The sequence below is a fragment of the Scardinius erythrophthalmus genome (assembly GCF_964197995.2).
Source record: "Scardinius erythrophthalmus genome assembly, chromosome: 2".
Lineage (NCBI taxonomy): Eukaryota > Metazoa > Chordata > Actinopteri > Cypriniformes > Leuciscidae > Scardinius > Scardinius erythrophthalmus.
The window spans coordinates 32,344,336-32,366,727 of NC_138222.1; the positions used below are offsets into that span (position 1 = coordinate 32,344,336).

Below are 22,392 nucleotides of genomic sequence, written 5' to 3' on the forward strand. Positions count from 1 at the left end.
CATTTACACTTTGCTCTAACAGCATGCTAGCGCTATTACAAAACATTTGATGCAATAAAAATAATGTGTTTGAGTCAGAGCTGCTGTCTGGGAGACTCTAGAACTGTAATTTCCAAAAAATAATTTAACACCAAAATAGCCACTTAAAAACCTTGGCTGCCATGGCACAGATAATACAGTTGTAGAGTACAAGAACAATCCAGTGCAACTAGAAATATTATAGGATATACAGTAACAGAGCAGTCAGTGAAAGTACTGAACATTGCTGAATGATAACGATTTTGAGATTTTATATATATATTGCTGGATCGTGCTAGTCTGATGCTTTTTGTTTCCTGAAGGCCGCTGAGGAGGCGGTCGTCATCAGGTAAGAAGCTGTCATGATGATGTGAGGTTGTAGTTCATTTGAGGACTTGATGAGAAATTCTTTTATTCTCTCTCTTTATGTGTGGCTCTCTCAGGGTTGTTAGATCGAGTGTCCACATCAGCAATATTATCCAACCCCAGACGCCGAATCCTGTCAGAAGATATCGGTTTTGTCTGGTAAGTCTTATCTGGTACCCCAAATCATACCCAAACCTGTATTAGCTGACTTAGAGAAAGAGAGAGCCAGAGAAGAGAAGAGGCAGGAGGTGAAGTAATGATAGTAATATGAGCAGGGTTTATTGAATAGGGAGAGTGGAGTAAGTTGAGCCCGTTTTTTTTTTTTTTTTTACTTATGTGGTCCTCAAAGAGAAAATTTGGCAGTACAATGAAAAGTAATTGCAGGATGTTTCCTATCTTTTTAAATTACCAGAATGCATCTATGACAAGGGGTTCTAAAAATATGGCTTCTTATTAAAAAAAGTGTTCCTGTGGCTCAATTTACACCAGGTTTGGGGTAAGTTGATCCGAGTCAGTGGGTAAGTTGCACTATCTGGGTGTAAACTGACCATCCAATTGAATCTGAATTAAACCCATGACATTTTAAAGATAATTTGATTTAATTTAAGATAATTTAATAATGAATTAGAAGGAATGAATAAATGTCACTGAAACTAATAAACATTTCAGTCAAAAGGTTCTTGGCATAGTTTTTCTGCAATGTCAACACTGACTACAATGAAAGAGGAAAGATAAATGATGAAGCATCTTCTGGTTCCTATCAGAGAAGGATTTGGTGTAGGCTACTTGTACATTGTTCCTATCAAATAAACAAAACCAAAAAAAGATCAACTAAACCAGTTGCGTAATATTACATTGAAATTATACCAGTTTATACTTCAGAGATTTAACTTAACTACAGTGCCTTATGGTAAAACACTGTCTCAATTTACCCCGCAACTACAGTGCCTTATGGTAAAACACTGTCTCAATTTACCCCGCAACTACAGTGCCTTATGGTAAAACACTGTCTCAATTTACCCCGCAGTGTTTGGCTCACTTTGCCCCATAGCTGCCATTTACCAAAACTAGCTAAGCTAAATTATTTGCATGGTTTTATACATTGCTAAATCACCAATATGGATCATAAATATTTTTAGACCTGAACAAATTTGCTTTGATGTAACAGCTATTATCTGTAATGTTAACATTTTACTATTTTAAGCCATAAACAGTTTTTAAAGTAAATGGGTGCTTTCCTCTCCTCCTATGTGTCTTCACAGTCTGGCAGAAATGATGGGCAGTTCCAAAATATATGGTTACATACCAATAAACGTGTATAGTTGCCAAGATAAAGGTGGTGGGTCAACTTACCCACTGGCTCATCTTACCCCAATCCCCCAACCCAGTCTTATTTGCATCATGCAGCTTATCAATTCTCATTAAGCATTGTTCTACCAGACTGCTTCACAACAACATCCCATGAATCCTTGAAATCACAATATTACCCTCTTTCCTTATTTGTAAAGACAAACATTCCACATTCCATGAAACCACACAATAAGATTAAATAACAATAGCAAGCTGCAACTAAGAGCAAGGAAATAAATAGGATATAAAAACATTTTAAAAAATGGAATGATAAATGGTATAAATCAAATGGAAAAATACTTTAATGATATAATGATTACAAATGGTTAGAAAACACATTTAAGAAGATTAATAAAATAAACAAAACACAAATTTGCTCTCTTGAAGACAATCACACAGGTCGAAAAGCTCTTTGACTGATGATGCTGACAGCTAGAGATTCAAGAGGAGCAGGAGTCATTGTGATGTAGGCTGTGATGTAGGCTGTTTTGAAAAAGGACGTGGTGTGATTGACCCGAATGTCAGCATTAGTGAATTCATGTAAAGCCACTCTTTGTCAATCAGTCAAGTGATTCATCCTTTTCGCGTAGTTATGCACAAATCTAATTCTTGTAAAGAAAAGAAAAGAAATGACAATCAAAAGAGCTGCGATATCGTTCACATTTCAAGCAGCGCAATGGCTCCACCTCCCGGTCAAACGGAAGAAGAACATGTCTGTCTGCATCGAATCTGCGACTGTCGATCTGAAAATAGTGAAACAGCGGCGTGCCGGTAGGATCAAGCGGCCACGGACAGAAACAGATGACCATGACAGACCTCAAAACGAGCAAAGAGCAGAAGTATGATCGACAGCTCAGGTATGTATATATATCAGTCTGTTTATTAAACCACAGAATAATGCAGTATACATGCACAGTGATTCCATTTCATCATTAGTTTTAGCCTTTCGTATTGCATGAACGTTGACATACATACTGTAGAGGCCCATTGGTCATGGCAAGAGCTTTAATCATGTCAGAGTTTCATCAGATTCATCATACTTTAATTCAATACTCTGCAGCATGATCAGTCTAACTCCATAGCCTGGTAATAACATAGCTAAGCAGAAACCATTGATGTATTCATCAGCTTGACTGTTGTCTGTCTGTATGTATTTATCAGATGATGTTATTATAGCTATTCTTAAACACCGGTTATTGAGTGTTGGTTATTATATGTTTGTATCAGGTTGTGGGGGGATCATGGACAGGAAGCACTTGAAAATGCCCATGTGTGTCTCATCAACGCCACTGCATCCGGCACTGAAATCCTCAAGAACCTTGTCCTGCCAGGTATGTCTCTCACTCACTGTACAGTACACCTCAAATCGTGACACTGTATGGTTTGTTGTGTCAAGTTAACAGGATATTTTCTGTTCTCCTTCTTAGGAATCGGAGCATTTACCATAGTCGATGGACACAAAGTCTCAGGGGAAGATGTTGGAAACAAGTACATTTATTGGCCTCATAATCATTCTCTTGGTTTCTTAATAATCTCAAGTAGATTTTAAATTTAAGAAATGCAGTGTGATGTATGGATAAATATACCAGATTGCACAGTGTAGAAAATGCTTCTGAAGAAGACATGATCATGCTTTGATCTTTTTCTGCAGCTTTTTTCTCAGAAACAGCAGTATTGGGAAGGTACGCAGATCTGTGTGGGTGTTTCAATTAAAAATACTTTACAAACCTAGTGTGACATATTCTGAATGATGTTGTGCGTATTTTGCAGAACAGGGCTCAGGCTGCTACTGAACTGCTGCAGGAGCTCAACAGCGATGTGTCTGGAAACTTTGTGGAAGAGGTCAGTGTTAATGTCATAAAATGTATTGTGGTTTTACTATCAGTATTAAGACCAGGGCCCAGTTGCATAAACATAGCCAATATGTGACCAGTCACGGAAAGTAGGGACACAAGTCGGTTCTGGGGCATTTTGAGTTATTCACATATTCTGAAAGTGTAGTCTCCAAGCTTTCCAACGATGTGTAACACATGGAAATCTGATAATATTTGGAGAAGTTGTGGCCATTTGAAGGTAGGCACTTACAAGCTCAAAGTGGAGAAAACAGCCACTGAAGATTGTTCAGTTCTCACCTCTCTGTCCTGCTGGGAGTGACAATAGAGGCTCATTTACATATCATTTAGATAAGCCATACCCCCTGTAAAGCTCCCCCCTGTACAGCTGTAAAGCACGAAAAAGCAGAAAGGTCAGGAAAATGTGCCATCAATGAAAAAAAAAAGTTTGCAAACAGGTAATATATAAATAAATGTCTCTTAGCATCTACCGATAAAACTGTATAGGCAACTCTAGTGTACACTGAATAAAAAATAAGATAAATTCTAGACAATGTTTTGTTCTAGACAAAATCAAAAACAGGATGTGCTATGTGAGAAATATATACATACACACACACAGTATGAGTAGGCTATGAATCAGAATCAGAATAGATTTTATTGCCATTGTCAATGAAAGGTTTCACAGACTAATTATAAATAATAAGCAATAAACTATGGAAATAGGCATAGGCATAATTTGCGGATGGGACGGATGGGACATGTTCCCACCACTTTTTAAAACATCTCGCGACACGAATGTACCAATTCTATAAATAAATAAAACATCTCCAGTTAACTGGCAGAGCATTCATTTCGTTCGTTTTTTTTTTTTTAAATAAGATACTAGCGCTGAAATGTGTTTTTTTTTTTTTTATCAAGTGATCAAAGTGCTCGTTGCCGCTGCGATCAGTGGCGCAGATACAGTGTTTTCTCTGTCTTCACTCGACGCGCGCTTCAATCCGTTGCGTTGCGGATACTCTCTATTCATTCTGTTGAAATCGCAAAATAATTCAGGCGTTTGCGTGTCCCTGCTTGATATACAACCACTGATGAACATAATCGTTTTGATGAGAGAAATAAAACTATGCGAGAAAAAAAAAACCTGCTCAGGGGCGGATTCGAACTCATAACCTCTGATACAGTTGGCGAAAGCTCTACCACTGTACCATTCATATGTACGTTTAATACATAGGCGGATCGATGTATTGGCACTGACAACATGTATTAGGCTACATCTTATTAAACGACAAATTAAACCCCATGTAACCTACTATTTAAATCGATTGCTGGACATCGTAATGTTATTGGCGTCCATCTTCATTGAATTTTGAAATCAGATAGAGCCGACCAGAGCGCTGCATAATAAGTAGCCACGCCGGCTTATTCAGTATGGAAATACACACCGACAATGACACGCCCCTACTGCGTGCTAGAATCTCTGAAAAACAAGCCGATTTCAACATCAAAATGTACGCTTTTAAATATACCAATACTGCTATCTCAAACATGGAGAGGCTTCTTCGTGATCTCACTTTTTTTCTCATCAAGAATATAGCCATTGTAGCTGGCATGGCATTAAACTATAAACAGTCAATCAATCAGTCAGTCAGTCAGTCAGTCAACTATCAGCATTATGATGTGTTATTTAAAGGCCTAGGGTCTGCTATACACAACCAGTCAAAAGTTTGGACACACTTGCTCAAAACTATGAAATTGAAAGTATAGGAATTATGTAGTGACTGAAACAAATCAAAACAATCTTATTGTTCAAAGTTTCCACCCTTTGCCGATATTATAGCTTAACATTATAATGTTAGTTTAAAAAAAATCATTAACTGCCTTTCAAAAGTTTGGGGTCAATCGATCAATTATACTTTTATTCTGAAATTAACTCTTCATTCAGCAAGGATGCATTTAAATGATAAAAAGTGACAGTAAAAAACATTTATAATGTTACAAAAATTTTAATAAACGCTGTTCTTCTGAACTTTCTACCAATCAAAGAAACCTGAATTTGTTTTACAAAAATATTAATCATCATATTGTTATTAATAAGAAATGTTTCTTGAGAACCAAATCAGCATATTAGAATGAATTCTGAAGGATCATGTGACACTAAAGACTGGATCACAAGAATAAGATATATTTTAAAATATATTAAAATCGAAAACAGTTATTTGACAATATGATTGCATTACTGTATTTTTGGTAAAAAAAAAATACTTGGTGAGCATAAGGGAGTTCTTTCAAAACATTTAAAAAAATATGTTTTTTTATGGACCCTGAATGGTTTGAACAGTAATGTAAGTTGGTGCATTTTCTTCTTTTTTTATGAAACTAATAGCGAGCATTTAATTATAAGCCTTTATTTTAAAAGGAATTTAATATTGTGAGTGGCATAACTTCAGTCAAGTGAGAGGTAATGTGTCTTTTCGAGTTTTCATCTAAGTATATCTATTTTTTGTTATTATCTTCAGTGTCCCGATAAGCTTTTGGACAACGACCCTGAGTTTTTTCACAGATTTAGTCTGGTAATTGGCGTCCAGCTTCCAGAAAGGTATTACTGAAACACAAATCTGAATATATTGTGCCTTTTATTATTATTTTTTTAAATGCATTAACAAACAGATATGTAAAAAAAAAAAAATACATCATGCTAAAATTTGATGGGTTGTATTATGCTGTTTTTTTTTTTTCAAATCAGCTTATATTAACATGTTATTTTTTATTTATTTATTGTCAGCACATGCTTGAGGCTGGCCACTGTGTTATGGGAGGCTGGTGTGCCGTTCCTTGTATGTAGAACATATGGACTCATTGGTTACATGAGGCTGATTGTGAAGGAGCACACAGGTAATAATCATAGTTTCTTGAAGCAAAATGTGTTTTTATTGGCAATGCAATAGGATGTTTGACTTGTGGTCCGACAACTTGCTAGATGGACTAGTGAGTTTATGTACAATTCTTTCCTATGAAAGACTATGAATAATGTTTGATGGACAGCGGCCTAAACCAGTCTTATTATACATAAAGACTTTCTCTCACTGTAGTGGTGGAGTCTCATCCAGATAATGCCTTAGAGGACCTGAGACTAGACCAGCCGTTCTCAGAGCTCAAAAACCACGTAGAGTCCTATGACCTGGACAGCATGGAGAAGAAGGTCAGATTGAAGATGATGACAGAACGTTGTCTTTTTGTTTTATGTGACTGACTTTTTAAGGTGTGCATGTACTTAAAATTGATAGCAGTTTAATCTTTATTTTGTTTTAGGATCACAGTCATACACCATGGATCATTGTGGTTGCCAAATACTTGGAAAAGTGGTATAGTGAGGTAATTTTTGACATACTCTTAAAAGCTTTCTGACCATGAGACCTTAAATGTCAGACATTTCGATTTATTTTATTTATTTTATGTTTTGGATCCAGCACAACTCTCAATTACCGAAGAATTATAAGGAGAAGGAAGCTTTTAGACAACTCATTAGAGAAGGTAATATAATGTGTCATATCAGAGATTTGCCATGTTGCCATTTCATTTTCCTTTCAGCTCGGGTCTTGTTTGTTGAGGGTTTTCCTTTCCTTTTCTCAGGAATTCTAAAGAATGAGAACGGGACACCTGAAGATGAAGAGAACTTTGAGGAGGCGATCAAGAATGTGAACACGGCTCTGAACCCCACCAAGGTGGAGCTCCTCACATTTGAAGGGCTGTAGTTAGAGTTTGTGTTCCTTACATTTGATTTGAATTGAGCTTTGTCCAACTGTGATGTAGGTCTCCAGTGCTACGGAGGACATTTTTAATGCTGAACAGTGTGAAAACATTACCTCACAGGTTAGTAGGGATATGCAAAACTACTCCTAAACTGCCTTTTTCCAACATTCGCATACGGCTGCTGCATTTGGCTCCTAGTGGTAATCGAAAATTTCAAATGAAGCTGCTGTTACCTTCCACTTATTTGCTGTGGTAAAATTAATGAATAATGAATGCATGAATATATCTAAACTAAACAAATGACCATCAATATGTTTGAAAGCAATACGTAGTTTGATTTCTAATGTTACCCTTATAAAATAAATATTCCGGACATAGTTATTTATAACTGCCCATTTTACAGAAATTGTTTTTAAAGAATAATGTTTTAGTGCAAAGCTGTTGGTAATTCTCACCTTGCTCTCATAGTTTTGATTAGAATACATCAAGTCAGGTCAGGCAGTTACATACAGTCTAGCGGCAAATGTTCAAATGTTTTAATGCAATTAAAGCTCAAATCAGATATTAAAATTCTGTATGCATATACTATATGGTCGGAACACCACGCAGTTTTGCCGTTTACTGCACTTTTTTTATTCTTCTGCTTATTTACCAATAGTAGCTAATGAATTCAGACGTCTCGTGCATTCACAATATACACTCACCTAAAGGATTATTAGGAACACCTGTTCAATTTCTCATTAATGCAATTATCTAATCAACCAATCACATGGCAGTTGCTTCAATGCATTTAGGGGTGTGGTCCTGGTCAAGACAATCTCCTGAACTCCAAACTGAATGTCAGAATGGGAAAGAAAGGTGATTTAAGCAATTTTGACCGTGGCATGGTTGTTGGTGCCAGACGGGCCGGTCTGAGTATTTCACAATCTGCTCAGTTACTGGGATTTTCACGCACAACCATTTCTAGGGTTTACAAAGAATGGTGTGAAAAGGGAAAAACATCCAGTATGCGGCAGTCCTGTGGGCGAAAATGCCTTGTTGATGCTAGAGGTCAGAGGAGAATGGGCCGACTGATTCAAGCTGATAGAAGAGCAACTGTGACTGAAATAACCACTCGTTACAACCGAGGTATGCAGCAAAGCATTTGTGAAGCCACAACACGCACAACCTTGAGGCGGATGGGCTACAACAGCAGAAGACCCCACCGGGTACCACTCATCTCCACTACAAATAGGAAAAAGAGGCTACAATTTAAAATACAAAAAAAGAGGCCCACAGTCACCAGATCTCAACCCAATAGAGCATCTTTGGGATGTGGTGGAATGGGAGCTTCGTGCCCTGGATGTCCATCCCACAAATCTCCATCAACTGCAAGATGCTATCCTATCAATATGGGCCAACATTTCTAAAGAATGCTTTCAGCACCTTGTTGAATCAATGCCACGTAGAATTAAGGCAGTTCTGAAGGCGAAAGGGGGTCAAACACAGTATTAGTATGGTGTTTCTAATAATCCTTTAGGTGAGTGTAGACATATAACATACAACATAGAAAAATAAGATAATTATGAATTTTTGTGATGTGGATACATTTTCTTTGATTTAAAAATGTTATCTGCCATGTAGAGAATTTGTTTCATTACTTTTTTTCTAGTGCTGTCAAATCGATTAATCACAATTCTAACATAAAGAACATGTGTTTTATATAATATACTACATATATACATTCATATATGTGCACAGTACACATATATTATATAAACACAAACTTTTATGTTAGATGCAATTAATTGTTTTGACAGCACTTTGTGCCCCTTTCTGAAAATACGTAGTCACATGCTACCAAAAACTGTAGCAGATCTCCTTATTTAAAGTGTAAATACATGTATCTCCCCTTGTGAGAAAACATCAATCTGTTTTATGTGTTTTTTTTTTTTTTTTTTATATATATATATAAATATATATATATATATATATATATATATATATATATATATATATATATATATATATATATATATATATAATATCAGTTTATGCATCACAAGCAACTTTAATTTGTCTTATGATATAGAGCGCATCCTTCTGGGTGATGGCACATGGAGTGCAGGACTTTGTTCGGAACGAGGGGAACGGAAACCTCCCTGTGCGAGGAACCATCCCAGACATGATCGCTGATTCAGACAAATTCATCAAGTTACAAAACGTGTAGGTATTCAGCTTTCAAATCACAGTGAGTCAGGAAACTTCATTAGTAGTGATGTGTTGAAATTTGAGTGAAATTTCCTGGGATTGTAAATTGAGAAACAGTTGATACTGGTCAGGTGATTGCTATATCAGAGTAGAATCATGTGAAAATGATCTCTTGGCTTCAGAAAAAATTTCCTACTGACTGTGTTTTTGATAAAATGGCATTTGTTTGACGCTTTCAATTTCAGCTACAGAGACAAAGCCATGAAGGACACAGCAGTTGTGTCCAAACATGTTGAAACGCTTCTACAATCAGTCGGCAAGGTATTCACATAATCAACATACTCTTGTGTAAAAACTGCAGTTTATCTCTTTTATTTGCACATTAACTCTAATGATCTGAACTATATGTTTATTCCAAAGACTCCAGAGAGCATCTCTGAACAGGAAATCAAACTCTTCTGTAAGTACAGAATGCACACTTCCATAATTTGCTCTCAGATGAGAACATTTTCAGTTTTGGGGCTTTGTCATAAAACTGGTATTCCAACATTAAAGGGTGGATGCCCAATGACATTCTCCAGCTCAACAGTGATAAAACTGAAGTATGCCTTAAATCGAACGGTATAGTCCACATTTTCTGAAGAGACACAACTGCTTTTTACGCTGAACAGATTTAATTTAGGCTTTTATTCACATATAAACATTCATCAACTCACACATCAGTTATGATCAACAGAACCTCAAGCATGTTCTCTTGACGTGCGAGAACCAATGAGGTTCATTCTGTTGTAATGCATCATATCTGAGCTTCATCCAATGAGGTTTGTTCTTGCACATCAAGCATGTTCCGTTAAGTTTATGTTCGCTGATCAATGTTTATATGTGAATAAAATTCTAAATAAGTGTTGTCAAAAGTTTTTTTTTTTTATTGAAATACAATAATAACAAAACATATTACATACAAGAGTACACATAACCATACATGTCAGGGGTAGAGAATAAAAAAAAAAAAAATAGAAAGGCTTTTTACAAAAAAAGCTTGTACTTGTCAAACAGCTGTGTAGTTTTCATAGCTTTCAGGTTTTTACTTTTGGATATAGTTTCTAAATATATCTTAACATCAATTTTAAAATGTTCAAAATTTGGTATCTTTCCATTCCATTTGACCTTATGAATATAGTAACGGGAAATTATAACAATTAAATCAAATATAAACAAAAGATTTTTATCACCCTCAAATTGAAAACATCTTAACATAACATCAATTTCTTCAAAATTAAAAAGAATCCTAACTTTACTTTGCAAGTAATTACTAAGTTCCTTCCAAAACATTTGGGTCTTGGGACACTCCCAAAATAAATGCTTAATAGTCTCAGGGGTAATTTTACAAAAAGCACAAATATCTTCAATGTTTACTTTAAAACGCTGTACCACAAGTGACTTAACTGGGTAAATTCGATGGAAAATTTTATATGAAACCTCTTTTACTTTGTTTGTAATGCAATAGTGTTGTCAAAAGTAGTTGTGACGCTTTGAGCACTGTTGAGCGGAATCGTAAACACCTCTGATTGGTCATTGTGTTCATGCGCTCATTCGATATGTCTGTGAATGGCTACAATGATCAACATTTCAAAAACATGTTGTAACCAAGTCTGTACTTTTGACAATACTAGCCTAAATTCAATCTGTTCATATGAGGTGATCGTGTCTCTTCAGAAAATGTTGGACTGCTCAATTCATATGGATTCGTTTTGCAATCTCTTTATGAACCTTTTGAAGCGTCAAAGCGTTTTCATTCAAAGTATCTTCATTTGTGTTTCGAGGACAAACGAAAGGCTTACGGGTTTGGAACGACATTAGTGGCATTAATTAATGACAGAATTTTCACTTTTGGGTGAACTATCCGTTTAAATGTGCTTCAGAAATAAAGAAATAAAAAATCCCATGATCTACAGCATCATGTTTCCTATTCCATTAGTATGTTTGCATGTATGATGATGTTCATGGTTCCAGCAGTTACTGTTTCCCATTTTTGGGAATGCTAACAGGTAGCTTTCTTCACATATTATGAACTTCCTTAGGTTATGCCTATGATGCGTGGTGTTTTGTGTCCCACAGGTAAGAACGCAGCTTTCCTCCGAGTGGTGCGCTGCAGATCTCTGGCAGAAGAGTACAGTGTGGACACTTTCAATAAAGATGAAATCAGTACGTTTTCTCTACGGTTCTCTTCCTGACTATGGTTTATCTCAGTTTGTAAATGTTATGGTCACTGTACAGGATTGTTTAGATGGATTTACTAACATGGAATACGATGGTTCATTGTTGTGTACATCCATGCTTGGGTGTTGCTGTGTGTATTTAAGCAGTTGTTTCTGTCTCCATAGCATCCTGTATGGACAGCCTGGACAGTGAGATGGTTCTGTACCTCATGCTCCGCTCAGTCGATCGCTTCTATCAGCAACACTCACGTTACCCAGGTCAGAGGAGTTATCAAAACGGGCAAAAATAATTGGTCATTAAGAACATCTTAACCACAGCATAGTGTTTAAAATATCCCTTAAGCTTTTAAATCCCTCATTGTTTAAGTCCTCAAGCATTTTTGTATGATAAAATCTACCTGGATTTAGAAAAGATTTCTAGTTCAAATAAATGTTGTTGTTTTGAATTTATCAAACAATCCTGAAAAAATATTACAGTTTCCACAAAAATATGAAACTCATTTGAACATTGATAATAATAATGTAGTATCGTGAGCACTGAAAACTGGAGTAATAATGCTGAAGATCAAGCTTTGTCATCACAGGAATAAATTATATTTAAAAATATATTAAACTAGAAAACGGTTGTTTTAAATTGTAATCATATTTTAGAATTTTTTTTCTTTTTTTTTAAAAAAATATCAAATAAATCCAGCCTTGGTGAGCATACGAGACTTCTTTCAAAAACATTAAAATCGACCCCATACTTTTGAATGACAGTGTGTGTGTGTGTGTGTGTGTGTGTGTGTGTGTGTGTGTGTGTGTGTGTGTGTGTGTGTGTGTCTGTGTGTGTGTATACATTTAAATTTCATTGTGTGTGTGTGTGTGTGTGTGTGTGTGTGTGTGTGTGTGTGTGTGTGTGTGTGTGTGTGTGTGTGTGTGTGTGTGTGTGTATACATTTATATTTCATTATATATACTGTATATATATATATGTATATGTATATGTGAACTCTGTCACTGATATTATAGAGTGTAATATTTTTCTCAGGTGTCTACAATTACCAGGTGGAGGAAGACATTAACAAACTCAAGCTGTGTGTAAACAGTCTTCTACAGGAGTACGGTCTGAACGTCAATGTGAAAGATGACTACGTCCATGAGTTGTAAGTTTATGCTCTCAGAACTCTTTGGATTGAAGCAGTGCAAACTAAATATTTATATTATAATTCTGGTAACACTTTATTTTACAGTGTCCTTGTTACATATGTTACATGTACTTACCATAGTGATAACAGTTAATTATGCATAATTACATGCAACTAAACATCAACCAAATCCTAATCCTACCCTAACCCTATAGTAAGTACATGTAGTTGCTTAATATTGCTCAGTACTTAAATATATAATTACACTGTAACAATGACACCTTAAAATAAAGTGTAACCTAAAATTTGTTTTGTAATATTGATAATAAAAAGCACCAAGTTCTCCTGGTCACTCTGTTTATAATCAAATGGTAACAGTGTAAATGTTATTTTCATATCTTTCAGCTGCCGTTATGGAGCTGCTGAGCCACACACTGTCGCAGCTTTCCTGGGAGGTGAGTGTTTATGTATTTATTCAGAAGCCTGCAAAACACTCCATCATACACTCATAATGCATACTGTGACATCCTCTACTATATGGATTTTATTGTTTAAACTAAGGCAGATCATATTATTCTGTACTGCTGGCATTATAACTGTCAGATAGCACTTAAAGAACTTAGCAAAAGCCAGGTGTAAATGCATCCAAGATGCATTGATCTTTTTTGAGTTCATTTTGTGATCGGATCAGCGGAACCACATTTGCAGGTGGTCAGGGCCAAATTCTGACCACATTCAATGAAGATGTAAATGCTAATGTGTTTTCGTTATCCGTATTCAACTGCTTAAGTAGTTGAATGAGTGATGCTCTACAGATAATCATTATCTGTCACTCACAGAGTGGATTGTACATTTTCTGTCAGACTCTATTTATTTCCATCTGACATTGATGTGATTCATGAAATTCTTACCAAACCATATCTGCTTTTTCTTTTCTGCCGTCACAGTGAGGAAAAAGACACTGTAGTCGTATGGTCTGGTCAACCGATTTTATTGAACAATAACCTATGAATTATTCATTTGAATCTCTAGTTGCTTTCCCCAAATCCAGGCTCATGTCTGTCTTTGTCCATTTGCATGGAAGCTCTTAATTTTATTTAGTTATTTTTACTTCTAATTCCTATTTAGCATCCTTTACTGACAGAATCTTTCTTAAATAGTGAACATAAAATTTGGTCAATTACTGAAAACGCTTGGTTAACCCAACCTTAAATGTATTATGTAAGTGACGTTTCCACTGCCAAACAGTGTCAATCCAATTACGTAGGAGTCTTATTGCATATCTATAAACCATCCAGATATGAACAACGTGGTAATGCCATTCGTCAAGGTGCCCTTTGTCTGTCTTTTGTTGCAGGATCAGCGGCTCAAGAAGCCATCAAAATCATCACGCACCAGTTTGTACCTTTCAACAACACGTTCCTCTATAACGCCATGTCACAGACCTCTGCTACTTTTCAGCTGTAGATCAATCATCCCATATCTGTTTGTTCATTCCTCTGTCAAAGTCTTGGCCTCAAATTGGCACTCAAGTTTGTTTATACTTGCTTTTGATCGATGGTGTCGCTTATTGACACGACCAGAACTGATGCTGCACACTGAATAAACCGTGTATCTCCAAAGCTTTTGTATGTGTGCTCTTTTCACAACAGACTGAATGTCTCTCTTCACTGTCATACATGTACATACATTTGTTTCAGAAATGTCCTAACCAGCTGTTAGACCGTTTTATAATTACAATGTCTCTCTTTCTGTAATCTCCCTGTGCACGCAGCCTTCATTGTTAGATATAAATGCTGCATTTTCTCAAGGTAATTGTAGAACTACTGTTTATATATGTCATGTAATTTTTCTAAATATGTCCCAGCAGTGCTAAGCTCTAGTGTGGTGCGCTGCTGCTGTTTGTTTGAGTAGATTACAGAGTTATTTCCTGTTGTAGGGTGGAGTGCTGTGTTTCTATGGCCGGTCTAAAAGCAGACTGCTGTCTGTGGTTTACAGAGAATAGCTAGGTTTTCCTCACAGGGAGTCTAGACGCAGGAAAGGACACAATCAGTGGCATGTAAATGTATATTTTTACTCATTCCCAAGCCTCCAAGAATCTAAAACTTTCTGAATGATCTGGTTTACCCAGGAAAATGTTTCGGAAAAGTTATAGAAAAGTCAGGACACTCCCATCAGTGTGTTTTAAAGTCTAAATCCAGTGGAGGGCACCCTCCCTCTTTTTTTGGAGCACATTCTGACCCATGTTTTTCTTTTTTTCTTTTTTTTTGCACATTCCAATGTAGAGTGAATAATTCATAACTGCAGGCTCTCCTTAAATTGATTTGTTGAGGAGGACAATGTTAATAAGAAACCAAGCCACGTTGTTCAGTTTCCACTTAATTGTTTTCACAGAAGCGGAAATGTCTCCTCTCTCCTGACTAATATATAGATGACTGTGTTACGAAACTTTCCCTGTGACCCGTGAGGAGGATGGTGTAACTGGGCCGTGTTTATGAAGGATTGCTGGGCTCAGCCTGCAGCTTTAAGATTAGATTAGATTCAACTTTATTTTCTAACCCAATGGAAATTACCCCAAGGTGATTTACCCCTTCTAGACCAAAAGTGACATTGAAAGCATGACTACAACTAGCAGATTGAAATGGATCTCATGGATCTCTTGTTTGGAAACACATATATCCAATATCCATATTGTTCCCCTCATGTGCACGGTTTGGGCTATTTTTTTTGGCAAAATATTCAGTTGGGATCATACTTGGCAGTGTTATTTACATTACAGTATGTATTCATATCTTAAATTAGCTTTTATTTTTAGATTGTCAGTTTTCATTTTTAGTTTGTTTTAGTCATTTCAGTAGTTATATAAATCTATAAAAATGTATTGCTGTAATTAGCTATCACAGCTTAAAATTATACGTTATAATAACTTTCCTGGATTTAATTAGTTGAGATTACTAAAATATCCAAGTTGTCACTTAATACACATTTCAAGTTTATATTTATTTATACAGTATATATATGTTTTTTTTCTATAAAAGTATAGAAAATAAAATTAGCCTTTTTATCAGGATTTATATATAAAAACAATCAGATTAATTGATTATCTTTTGTTGCAGCCATATACATTATTATGAATTATTATTAGTCTATAACTACCAATAAGATTAGTAGAGACAGTAAATATGTATTGGGTTGCAAGCTAACAAATGTATAACAGAAAACATAGCACAAACAATCACACTTATTATTTGCTGATTTCCTTTGTTGATGGGATAAAAATGAAAACCGTTATATGATTGAATAGAAATACCATTAATGATTGAAGATCACTATGTAAATCTTCACAGTACCTACAGTTTGGACCTTTCAATGTCACTCAATATTTCTGGTTCACAACTGTTGTTTATTCAAGTTGCTCACAAACATTTTTTTTTAAGTCTTTACCGTCTACAATTACAAAATCAAGAATATAAAAGCAATAATATAAAACAGATCTGTTGTTTTTTGCTTTATTTGGTCAACTATACTGAACATTTACCAAGCTAGAAAAAGGACAAGAAAAAGATCCCCCCCCCCCAAAAAAAAGCGAACAACATGTATGTGCTTGTATATTCCTTCACAAACAAGATTAATTCAGACTCCAAACACATTTTCGTTTAGCAGATTCATAACCAATGCAACGCTCCTTCAAAGGCCACACTCCAATGCAAACGGCTTGTGCTATAGTCAGTCTGTGGACGCAGAGAAAACCACCAAAGCAGTTGTGCACTTCAAAAGAAAGAGACTTTAGTGAACTAAATATATGAGTGAGCAAGAATGATTTGTTCATGTGAAAGATTCATTTAACTCAGAGATTCATTTATGAACCATGTTTTAAAGCATCTGCTGAATAACCCATTATCCTTTAATGCAGTTTCTCTCACCCTGGTCCTGGAGAACCCCCAACACTGCATGTTTTACACTAATATAGCACAGTTCCTAATAGCTAACAGATATGCTGGCCTTAACAGACACCACTAGTACACACACAGATCTGCTAGTAATAGAGAAGCATATAGTGCATGTAACATATAGGGCTCTAAATGACTTACAGCTGATATCACGTGGTTTGTTTACATTTAAATGAGCCTCATCATTCTATGTCAGTGATTTTTGAAATGAACACAACTGTCCCTGAAGCCTTGAAGTCTCTTCTCACAACTTCACAGTTTGTTAAGCCAATTTGGAAAGTTATTCTTGATTGATCATGGAGCAGCGTCGCCCAAGAAGAACCAGGGCTCTTCCCACACACCAGAGGGGATTCTCTTCCACTCCAGACTCCTGTGAGCTTTCACATCTGGCAGCTGTGATCGGGTTGGATCACACTTACAGCTGTATCTCGGCACCGTCCCAACAGTCTTGAGCTGGGCCTGACGGTCAAACAGCAGCTGTGGGAGACACTCAACTGCCCTTCACTGGTGGAGACGGAGCAGCCCGATGGACGTGTCCTCGTCACTGAGAGCTTCTCCACACCCAGCAGAAGAAGCTTCGCTCCTCAAATCCACGTGGACATCAGTGAAGAGCCCCTGCCCGAGGAACCCCGAAGAAAGAAGCCCAGACACTGAATCATCACAGTGTCACATGGAGGCTGGAGTATTGTACAACGGGGCCTACGTATGTAAATACTGTATAGTTATAGAGTAAGTTTTATTTTTGAAAAGTAAGTGTATTGCACAATGCTGTGTGGTTGTCAGTACGTTGATATGCGGTTCCTAGGTTGTTCTGAGTGGTTTTTAGCTTTTTGTTTGGGTGGTTGTCAGAAAGGTTTGGGTGGTTTCTTGTGCATTGACATGCGTTCGCCAAGTGTTTCTGCGTTGCGTTGTTGTTAACCTGTTTTATGCAGTTGCTGGACTTCAGCCATTGCTACTGTACGTGGTTGTGATGTTTTCAGTAGTTGGTTGATATGCGGTAGCTTTTAAGCAGTTAGGTTAGGGTAGTTTAGGGTCCCTCACAAGGTTTGCAGCTTGATGTGCTGTGAGGGCTTGTGTGCATCATCGATGCTGAGAGCTACGCCACTGGTACTTCACAACTACTGCTAGGGTCACCCATAGTGGACAGGTCTCAGCTGAGAAGCCAGACGAAGACAAACCACCTGATTATGGACAGCAGCAGATTGGCATGATGCTCCTGGCAGAAGACCACAGTCTTGTGACGATGACAACAGCAGAATTACGTGAATGGAAGAAAACTCAGATAATGTGTGGAAGTCATCGATGGATCGATGGAAGCAACCGTTCGGACGGCACAAGGTAATGCAGAATGGTTTAATATTAGCAAAGGTGTATAACAAGGCTGCAATCTTTCCTCAGCATTTTTGTAAAAGCGTTCAGCCAGTCACATCACACTGCTAATTATATATTATAATTTATTAAATGCTTGCATACCTGTGATAAATATCAAATAAATGTATGTATTTTTTTATATGATCACATAAATACAGGCAAGCAGTGAAAATGATTAAAATACAACAATTACAATTTATTACAGGCAAACACTATCACAGTAATTTGAACTTTGTAAACCAAGGCTTAACAAAACAGACTCTATAACATGCTTCTTTGTGCATCAATAATCAAAATGTGCATTATAAACATAAAAACTAGCTGTGAGTTGATTAAAATAATTAATCACGTTTAATCGCAGATTATGAAAGTGCTGCCTGAAATCTGAATATCTGTATGCACCTTTGTGCCTGTCAAAAAAAAAAAAAAGTTTATTATTGATTATTATTATTATTATTATTATATATTAGTCAAGTTCATGTTATGTTAAAAAAAAAATATATATATATATATATACATATACACAATGGGGATCGTAGATATAAGGGGATCGTAAACCCACCACAAAAGAAGATATTTTGAAAATGTTTATATTTGACTGGACTATCCCTTTAATGTCTGTAAGGTTGATTTCCTTCAGGCCAGTTTAAAGAGTGGTCACATAATATCGACCTGTAATCAATTTTCAAGGTTGTGATCTACCACTTATGAATAGACTGTCCAATTAATAGGTTGTTAAAGAGATTAGAAAGGGTATCTTGAGTGTAGAAAGAAACTTGTCAATGTGTGTAGAAATCATCAGTGAGGGAAACATCTAACAGCAGAGTGTAGAGCATCACTTACTGTACCTGTCATTACTGATGTCAATGGCTGGTACAGAATGAACGAAGAAAACAGCCATCTAGATGGACAGAGAAAGACACTTCAGACTGCATATAAATGCATATGCACTTTTACATTTATGTGTATATGCAGAAACTCATCTGAATACTCGAACTTCTCGAGTCCTGAAGCGAATTACAGACTGACAAATGTATACAGCTACCCTGGAAATCCAGAGTTCTCGCGAGAGCACAAGGTGAATTTACTCAGGGAGTTTACTCTGGCATCGAGTAATGATGCTCATTAAATATGCCCCTCCATCTGAGCTGCACCAATCACATCGGGTTATCTGATATAGGCGGGCCAGAGGCGAGCTAAACGCGACGTCATAGCAGTGTGAAGACGACAGCGCCAGCCTAACAGTCTGATGCCGGAACTGCATACCATATATATCCACCTTACATATACCATACCTAAACCTACCCATCTCCACCCCCTGACCCCTAAACCTACCCATCTCCACCCCCTGACCCCTAAACCCACCCCTAAACCTACCCATCGCCACCCCTTAGATGCTTTTACCCCGCCTACTTCCGGCATCAGACTGTTAGGCTGGCGCTGTCGTCCTCACACTGCTATGACATATGGTTCTGCGGTTCTGCAGTTGGTTAATATTGAGCTAAACAGATGACGACAGCGCTGTGATGTCGAAGTCATTAGTAAACATTGCAAGATGGCTATGGATGAACACCAGTTGTTTGAAACAGCTTTGGCCGCTACAATGAACGAGTTAGACTTGGCTTTTTAAAGGAACACTCCGACTTTTTGGGACTTTAGCTTATTCACAGTATCCCCCAGAGTTAGATAAGTCCATACATACCTTTTTCATTTCTGGGCGTTCTGTAAGTGTTATTTGACGCACCCACCGCTAGCCTAGCTTAGCACAAAGACTGGATGTAAATGGATAAGGTAGCATACTAATCCCAATAAGTGACAAAATAATGCAAACATTTTCCTATTTACATGTTGTGATCTGTATAGTCACAGCGTGTACAAATAACAAGGCTATATGAGACAGAGACCATTTTTAATCGTATAAATACTGGGAACTATATTCTCACTAGGCGTAGGAGCACAGCTACTTGGGCGGAGTGATTAGCGCAGCACACGAGACGCTCTGTGGTGAGGAGCAGAGAGTTCGCTCAGAGTTAGAGTAATAGTGTCAGCAATTACTAGATAGTAAATTTATAGTTTACAATCATGGGTGTTCGCTGTATCTTGTCTTACAGCTTCCAAAGTTTGTAACTCCTCGTCTGTGTATTCTGGCTCAAAACTATATGGTTCTGGATCTTGGTTTGATACCCAGTAAAATTCCTCTGACAATTCCTCAAAGTCAGCCATGATCACGAGTCACGTTCGCTACTAGCAAGTTAGTCACGTTTGTTTTGTTTACGGAACCATCAACAGGGCGTCTCGTGTGCTGCGCTAATCACTCCGCCCAAGTAGCTGTGCTCCTACGCCTAGTGAGAATATAGTTCCCAGTATTTATACAATTAAAAATGGTCTCTGTCTCATATAGCCTTGTTATTTGTACACGCTGTGACTATACAGATCACAACATGTAAATAGGAAAATGTTTGCATTATTTTGTCACTTATTGGGATTAGTATGCTACCTTATCCATTTACATCCAGTCTTTGTGCTAAGCTAGGCTAGCGGTGGGTGCGTCAAATAACACTTACAGAACGCACAGAAATGAAAAAGGTATGTATGGACTTATCTAACTCTGGGGGATACTGTGAATAAGCTAAAGTCCCAAAAAGTCGGAGTGTTCCTTTAAGGAACAGAAGACGGCACTCGAATCGTTCCTTTGTAAGAAGTGCGTTTTTGCTGTTTTGCCGACTGGATACGGTAAGAGTCTAATCTGCCGCCATGGAGGCCTACTCCATGCCGACCGTGGCCCCCACTACAGCGCTGCTGCCAATTCCAGTGGTCCCAAGTCCAAGTTATCCCTTTGTCCACAGCTCTGCCTTTGATGGCAACCGCCCTCCTGTGTGTTTGGGCCACACACACTCCTCCCGAGATGGCGGCGACTGCTACAGCTCCTCCTGAGGCAGCAGGACCTGCTGGTGAAAACTTTGCACTGGCTCACCAGTGCTCCACGATCCTGGCCCACCACTGCTCAATAGAGCAGGCTTGCCATTGCTCTATGGTCGAGATCCGCCACTACTCCAAGGTCCAGGTCCTCCATCATGCCATGATCCAGGACCACTTCCACCGGACGGGCCTAGCCCTCCATACCTCCCCCTGGACCACCTGCGCTCCACCACCCTCTTGAACTTTGAATATTTTGGGGTTTTGATGTTTTGTCTGGGCGTCTGGAGCCGCCCATAGAGGGGGGTGGGTATGTCACGGTTGGTTTTGGGTTTTGTTTGCGTTCATGTCTTTTATTTTGTAATCCATGCTCTTAGTTATGCTTCCTGTTTGTCATGTGCATCCCTTGCTCCTCATGTATCTTGCAATTATGTGCTCATGTCTTGAGCTTTCCCTGTATGTGTCATGTTTTGATTGGCTGTTTTGGTCATGTGTCCATAGTTTTTATTGGTTCCTTGTCTTATGTGTCATGTTTTGATGCACCTCATGGGAGGTAACAGCAGAGATGGGACCAAGTCACACATGTGCAAGTCTCAAGTAAGTCTCAAGTCTTAACCTTCAAGTCTCAAGTAAGTCCCAAGTATTTTTTTCTTGGGCAAGTCAAGTCAAGTCAAGTCACAGGCTATGTCAAGTCAAGTCAAGTCAAGTCCTGTAGTAGGTCAAGTCAAGTCCAAGTCAAGTCACATTATTATTGTAATTTTACCTGCAGAATCTGATCTTAATAAAGTGTAAAGACCAGATATGGGTAACTGTCAATAAATTACAATAATTTGGAGTTGCATTGTAAATACTCATGTTCAGTAAAATACATCATGGAATCAAACAAAATTGTTACTTCATAAAATTATTTATTTTTCACTTCTGCCAACAGTGTTTAAAATGTAACAAAGTTTAATGTTGTATGTAAACTGTGTTTACAATAAGTGTATTGTGATTGTCAAAACATTTTAGTAACTAAACTGAATTGTATTCGGTTTAGTGACAACATGTTACAATGTTTACATGGTACAATTTCTGGTAAGCTACGCTTTTTTATTATTTCAATTCAATTATTGTAATCTGATTTAATATTGACTCATTTGGATAAATATTAGGTAGGCTACACAAGATAGGCATTAATTTTTCTCAAGAAAAAAACAACTCACCTAATGCTGTAAATATACAGAGAGAGATAATGCGTTTTTTATTATAATAACAACTTTATTTAATGATAAGTAAAAATATAATAAATATGTAATAGT

At 37.2% G+C, this 22,392-nt stretch overlaps 1 protein-coding gene across 1 annotated transcript; it reads left to right on the forward strand.

Annotated features, from left to right (window-relative positions):
• The first annotated feature begins 2,403 nt into the window (after nt 1-2,403).
• nae1 (nedd8 activating enzyme E1 subunit 1) lies at nt 2,404-14,479 on the forward strand. The gene is made up of 20 exons (XM_081393894.1): nt 2,404-2,591; nt 2,962-3,065; nt 3,162-3,222; nt 3,386-3,416; nt 3,505-3,576; nt 6,086-6,165; nt 6,352-6,461; nt 6,659-6,768; nt 6,879-6,941; nt 7,037-7,100; nt 7,200-7,291; nt 7,380-7,439; nt 9,391-9,524; nt 9,755-9,830; nt 9,930-9,969; nt 11,628-11,714; nt 11,894-11,986; nt 12,758-12,872; nt 13,260-13,309; nt 14,212-14,479. The coding sequence occupies exons 1-20, from the start codon at nt 2,536-2,538 to the stop codon at nt 14,319-14,321; spliced, it is 1,608 nt and encodes a 535-aa protein (XP_081250020.1). The 5' UTR covers nt 2,404-2,535; the 3' UTR covers nt 14,322-14,479.
• The last annotated feature ends 7,913 nt before the right edge of the window (nt 14,480-22,392 follow it).

Coding starts and splice junctions, on each gene's coding strand:
- nae1 (XM_081393894.1), top strand. CDS start 2,536: ATGACCATGACAGACCTCAAAACGAGCAAAGAGCAGAAGTATGATCGA. Junction 2,592..2,961: donor AAGTATGATCGACAGCTCAG/GTATGTATATAT, acceptor TGTTTGTATCAG/GTTGTGGGGGGATCATGGAC. Junction 6,462..6,658: donor GATTGTGAAGGAGCACACAG/GTAATAATCATA, acceptor CTCTCACTGTAG/TGGTGGAGTCTCATCCAGAT.